This window comes from Chironomus tepperi, unplaced genomic scaffold, assembly GCF_022539635.2.
Source record: "Chironomus tepperi strain 1889 unplaced genomic scaffold, CSIRO-AGI_Ctep_v1 contig_219, whole genome shotgun sequence".
In the NCBI taxonomy this organism is placed as follows: Eukaryota; Metazoa; Arthropoda; class Insecta; order Diptera; family Chironomidae; genus Chironomus; species Chironomus tepperi.
The window spans coordinates 2,755,831-2,762,364 of record NW_027226341.1 but is presented as its reverse complement, the minus strand read 5'-3'; the positions used below and the strand labels follow the sequence as shown (position 1 = coordinate 2,762,364).

Below are 6,534 nucleotides of genomic sequence, written 5' to 3'. Positions count from 1 at the left end.
AAAGCAAGCTTTAAAACATATTTGTATGTAATTCATTTTCTTTTGGCATTAATGAAGCTTTAAATTGAGACATTTATATCGCCCTTTATGTGTACATGTTTTGTACAAAATGATGATTGCAATCAGTATATTTTTTTTGTTCATTCGGTCCATCCGCATCTGCCCACCCCGAATTATATAATTGAAGTTCATGTTAAAGGATTTTTTTTTGTATCACACGCAAGCAAGCAAGAAAAAAATCATAAAGGTTTGTATGTTTTTTTTTTTTATCAGGAAAAGGTAACTAATGAAAATGAAATTGTTATGCTTTAAAGATGAAAAACATTGCAATACGTATCGGTATTTAAAATATTCAATGGAAGGTTATCAACATTGGATATAAATTACACTAAATTGTTTTTTATCGAAATGTCTCAACATGTGTGCCTTACTTTAATTTCTTTGCATATTCCTACAATACAATACACCACAAGAGTGAAATTGTTGGAACAAGAACGAGAAGATTAACATATCAGCATTTATTGAGATATAAATTGTTTACTCGTGAAACATTTATTTTATAAAATTTATATTTGATATTTCTTACATTTTTATATTCTTAACTTAACAATTTAACATACATTTGTATATGCATTTCATACCATTATATCATGCGATATAACAGATAGAGAGCGAGAAGAAGGAAGGCAACAAGAAAGAATTATTTATGACAGCAAAATGTTTTTTTAAAAGCATAATTTTTTACATTTAGCAACGGCATTTATGACATTATTATGAATATTCAGAATGGAAATAGTGGTCAATTAGCAACCTACGACTTATCTTTTACATCATCGTGATCCTTTTCTCCTTGTTTTTCTGTCTATATATTTATTTTTTGTTCTGCTTTAACGTGCTACATATATTCTTCAAGCTGGCGGTGATTTAACATATTTTTGTACCCCAAAACTAAGAATCTAGTGTTGAGAATCAATGAAAAGCTATGCTGTTGCAGAATTACTGATATTTGAGTCATTCAAAAATCCCGATAGATGCAAAGGAAAAAGGTTCCGCCACGGAGCTTCTAAGGTTCCGATAAAGCTATTTATTGACATCAAACCCGAGTAGACCAAAATATGTTATAAAGGCGAGTGAATATTTAGTTAATGACTAGATTCATCAACTCCATATAGGCATTAAATAGCAGTCACATGGTGAAGCCATGGATCATTATACCGCTCGGGAGTCAAGTAATTATTACATTCGCTATGAAAAATACTCCAGCATTTCAGCTTAAATCCGAACAATCAACTCACGTACGTAGACTTTCTGCATTATAAAATTTTTGACCATATACGCAGAAACGTTTAAAACTCAATGAACCATATAAAGTTTTTCAAACTATTTTTTTGTCTTTACTATATTTTTTTTTGTGCTAAGATTCTTCCTTGCCTTTATTCCATTCAAAAGATTTAAACAATAAAAAAAAATGTTTTTAGTCATATCACGTACAATAATATGATTGTATCGCTTCAAATGTATGTTTACACGTGTTTTCAGTGAATTTTACAAGTTCTCACTTTTATTGCCTTGCGACCTCTTGATTTTCATCTCTTTTTATACTTTTATTATTATTATTTATGAAAGATTTTCAAGGTCTTTATTTCTTTTTTAGTAAAAAAATTCTCATAATCATACAACATAATAGGTAAGTTGTGAATGAAATTTTACACCTCAGTGGAATTTTTTTCATCACTACCCACTTCATCATTTGGCTAACTTACTCATGCTTTATATCATGGGAATGAAATCAATAAAGTTACTAAAATTTATGAATGGACAAAATTTACCCAAAAAATAATGAAATTGTTTCTTACAAAAAGACTAGAAGTGTGAATTTGATCATTACCTTAGCATGAGCCGCCTCGCCACAAGAGTTATGTAATAAAACTGCTTCAAATATTTATGACAGCTGCCGATTCTGAACAATAATAAGAATAAGTTTTATATTGCTTTAGGTATTCAATATTTTCTTTTATTTGTGCAAGAATGCTAAAGAAAGAAAAATTAAAAATAAAAATCCGAGACTTCCTAATTAAATTATTTCACTGTGGGATGCGAGCTTAATATGTCAAGAAAAAAAAAGAATGAAACACGAATGAGCAGTGATTGTCGACAAATAAAATGCATCTTAACTTTTTATTTATGATTCTCAACTTGCATTTAACTTTGCGCCATATTCATAAAAAATCTTAATTCGACTGCAAAGATTCAAATGTTAATGAACGGAATGTTAATAACTTTTTTTTTGTTGCTGTGCAAAATGTTAGAAAGAGAACAATAAATGTTTAGTGTCGTGAGATGATAACTTCTTGTTTTATAAAACTTGATTTTATAATTGTGTGGCTGGTAAAGATTATTATGTAGCGAAAATTCTCCGAAATTTATTAAACGCATTCTTAATGGCACTAACCTAACTCAATGGAAGTTACCTATAGTTGCAAATTGATTACTTGCTGTTTTTAGTATTCAAAAAATTATAGTTTTACGAATTTAATTCCAGGATATTGTAATTAAGTTGTAATATAACCTAACAGGCGAAGAGCATGCTTTTATGGTACCTAAAAGCAGTCTCTTTGCCTGTTGGGGATATTCTCTTAAACTCAAAAACACCACTTTATTGTCACTAATCAGCAAATTATATTAAAAACCTTATTCTAAATTTCATAACCTCAAATTTATTAAACTTTATTTTTTCATTTCTTGGAAATCATATGAAGTTCCGTTCTTATATCGACAAAGTTAGTAGAAAATTAACTACTTAATAGAACTCAAAACAAATTACTTTTAAATGACTTACTTAAATTAGTGGCAATAAATATGCGCTGAGTTCATTAAATTTGATTTCACCTTATGAGTTTGATTGTTTTAAACACGTTTAATTTCTAACAATTGCGAGGAAGTCAACCAAAGCTAGCAATTCAAGATAATACACAATTGTTGTGATTCTGATAAAATAAAAGAAAAGAAAAATTTGCATTTAAAATTGTTGTATAAAATGCAATGAGTTCTACCTATTAGCAAGTTATTTGAAGTTAAGTTTTCAAACTAAATAGAAGCAAGTGGAAATAAAATGTTGAAAGTATTTTTAATATCTTTACTTTTGGTGCATGTAAAATGTGATTTTATGGGACTACTTGATTCCGAAAATGAAGCTGATAATTCAGGAAATGCAAGAATTGTCGGAGGTTCTGATGCAAAAGAAAGAATTCCATATCAAATATCTCTTCAAATGCAGAAATCGCAAAATGGTGGAAACCCTGGAATTTTTGGTGGATTGTTGCAAATTTTAAGTGGTAGTAACAATGGAAGAAACTTTTCACATTTCTGTGGAGGAAGTGTATTGAATGAAAATCATATTGTCACAGCTGCTCATTGGTAATCTATGATTTGTATTAATTTTTTTAATGATTTCTGATACATATTACTTTAATCAGCATAAAAGGTTTCAATACAAGTCGAATGGCAGTTTTTGCTGGAACAAACGATTTACGTGAGGAAGATAAAGGACAACGAATAATGGTTGACAGTTGTCAAATTCATCCTGATTACGTTGAATTAAATACCAGTGATATTGCTGTTTGTCGTTTAAAGGAATCGTTCAGTTTAGGTGAAAATGTTTCACCTATTGAAATGGGAACAGAATATATTGATGGCGGAGAGGAATGTTTACTGTAATTATAAAGAACATTGAAGATCGTTCTTTAGAATGTAATTCTCATATTTTTCATTAGTACTGGTTGGGGATACACTTCAAGAGTGGTAATAGGAAGGAGAATCCCAGATAAACTTCAGCAATCTAAATTTTATAGCATCACAAATGAAGAATGCGATCAAATTTACAGCACAACTCGTACTGAACTATGTACAAAATCGAGGGGATTAGAAGGTAAGGAATTATAGATTAAACAAATTGATTCTGAACTCTGAAAAATTGATTGAATTTTATTAATCAGGAGCATGTAATGGCGATAGCGGTGGACCATTGGTTTGCAGAAATAAACTTGCTGGTGTGGTTAGTTATGGATTAATGATATGCGGTACTAATCAGCCTGATGTTTACACAAGTAAGTAAATTAATTTTTATTTAATTAGACTTCATTAAATTTTATATTCTTATTTATTTCCAGGAGTGTCGGAACTCACAGATTGGATTCAAGAAATGTCATCAATTTAAAATTTGCAAGCTCTCTATTGTGTTCAACTGAAATATTCTTCCCCCACCTAATTATTACCCCATACCTAACTATTGGCCATGCACATGGATATTTTAAAATTTAGTGAATAAAATGTTTTAAATTCATAAAAATTCAATTAAAAAATCTTCTAAACAAATTTTCTCAAAATTCTTTAATTCTTCGAAATATCGTTTGGAAGAGATGCATCCTATACATTTTGGCAGAAGTTAAAATCGTAAAAATTATTACGATTTTTTTAATTTTAAATTGGCACGAAATTAATTTATTGCATCTTTCAAAAAATAATCATTAGCAACGTTGGAACAACTATAAAATTAGCCGAATGAATGAAGGAATTAATTAGTTGAATAAACATTTTTAATTGATAAATTAATAAAGGCCCTCAATTTAAGAAGTTGAAAGAGATTCAATAAGTGAAAGAGTTTTATAAAAATGATATTAAAGCTTCATTGATTCCGTCTCATGTTATTTGTTTTGACCCTTAGTCTGTCATTACGATTAACGATTCACTCATCACTATTTATTTTACTTAATTTGTCACTTTGTCTTCGCTTAAACATTTCATTCGGCTTTTCATCATTTCTGATCAATAAAAATGCTTTTTGACATCAAATGGACATGTTCAGTCAACAGAAGCTCATTTAATATTCTGGTAGATTAATTATTTGATTTTTATAAAATTATTAATTCAATATATTTTCGAATCTTATATTCATTAGCTTTGAATGAGCTTCGGTTAAAATTAATATTCTTATTATTGATGACCTCAACTGATTTTAATCGTATCTCTCAATGTCAAATTTAAAAATTTGCAATGACATAAACATCTTCGGTGATTGATCAAATCTGATTTTTTGTCGTTTCTCTCTAAAAAATGACATATGATTTTGATCCAATAAGTGAAAGGATTCCATTGCTTAACCATCCATCATCAAAAAATGTGCATTGGCTTCAATCTTTCTTCTGTGTGGCTTTACTTCTTATGTCATTTACAAAAATTATTTTCTTATGGGATAATAAAATGACTCACCTCTTTTACCATAGCCATATCCACTACAGGCACACAATGAGAAATACAGACTTCGTATTGTCTACATGAAACATATAGTTTTATTTTAATTTCTTAATACTAAAGTCAGACTTGATTACATTATTAGCTAATCTCTATGGGAAGCCTCTCTTTCTTTTATTTTGTCTTTTTCATGTAAATAGTTCTCATCGTGTGGTCTTGTAAATGATAACATTTGTTTTCTTCTTCTTATGAAGCATACGAGGTCATTCGCGTATCAAAAACTTAAATTTCGGCAGACCTGCAGACAAAAAGTAACTAAACATCACAAAAACTGTCGGGTATACGTCTAGAAATTAAATTTGTTCTTAGTCAACAGTAAGTCTAGTTGTCTACTCGGGTATCCTAACACACCTAGTTGTCGACTCTGCTCTAAAGCTATTCTCAATCCTCAAGCTTAATTAATTTTTCCCTTCTTATTAATAAACGTTAAAAAATCAACAAATAAATAAATATTAAGTTTTATTTTCTCTCTTTTCAATTCAAATCATGATTAAAACATACTAATGAGTGGATGGAATGTTAAGCAAAAAAAAAAATAAGACGTTAAAATATGTTAATGAGAACTTTATGACGCTTTTATTAACAAATTTGATGAAGCGAAGCCGAGATATTAACTGTGAATTCTCCACATTTAGATTAATTTGTGTTGATTTGGAGGAAGGAGAGCAAAAGAAAATTAAAGAGGAGGAATATCAACACTTAATCAATACCTACATTTAAATTCTTATATTTTTTTCATTTTTATTGCTATGTTAAATATAATTGGTAATTTGATTTATTCGATTTATGTCTCAATCATATTGACTTAATGGACTTTATAGTCACCATGATCGAAAATACACTTGTGTACTTGAAAAAATAATTACAAATTCCCTTATAATTTTAAAATTGTTTGTTACTTAACGCATTAAAGACGATTGCGCATTTCATGCATGCATTTTTAGTTATATGAGTAGAGCGTGCAATGCAAGCACAAATATTGTAAAAGAAAGGTAAAGTTAAGTTAATTCTGTTCACTGTACTGTGAAAATTATTTGCGCATTTCTTTCTTGAACTGCATGCGCTTCTCATCAAAGCAAAAAGACAAGAAAGAAGGAAAGACGATAGGGAAAGAAAGAAAAAAAAAATGATCAAAGGCGACAGCAGTAATAACAATCAGATTTAATCAGTGTTGAAGCGTTATATAGACTTCTTCTCATGCTCGATATGGTGATTTATAAATAT

The 6,534-nt window shown here is 29.2% G+C and overlaps 1 protein-coding gene across 1 annotated transcript; it reads left to right on the top strand.

The window, feature by feature from the left end:
• The first annotated feature begins 3,085 nt into the window (after positions 1 to 3,085).
• LOC139090829 (chymotrypsin-1-like) lies at positions 3,086 to 4,314 on the top strand. The gene is made up of 5 exons (XM_070640663.1): positions 3,086 to 3,417; positions 3,477 to 3,713; positions 3,774 to 3,928; positions 3,996 to 4,106; positions 4,170 to 4,314. Exons 1-5 carry the CDS (start codon positions 3,113 to 3,115, stop codon positions 4,214 to 4,216), a joined length of 855 nt encoding a protein of 284 aa, XP_070496764.1. The 5' UTR covers positions 3,086 to 3,112; the 3' UTR covers positions 4,217 to 4,314.
• The last annotated feature ends 2,220 nt before the right edge of the window (positions 4,315 to 6,534 follow it).

Excerpts from the sequence above, each read along its gene's own strand:
- LOC139090829 (XM_070640663.1), top strand. The coding sequence starts at position 3,113 with ATGTTGAAAGTATTTTTAATATCTTTACTTTTGGTGCATGTAAAATGT. Across the intron at positions 3,418-3,476 it reads ATTGTCACAGCTGCTCATTG|CATAAAAGGTTTCAATACAA; the intron begins GTAATCTATGAT and ends TACTTTAATCAG. Across the intron at positions 3,714-3,773 it reads GGCGGAGAGGAATGTTTACT|TACTGGTTGGGGATACACTT; the intron begins GTAATTATAAAG and ends ATTTTTCATTAG.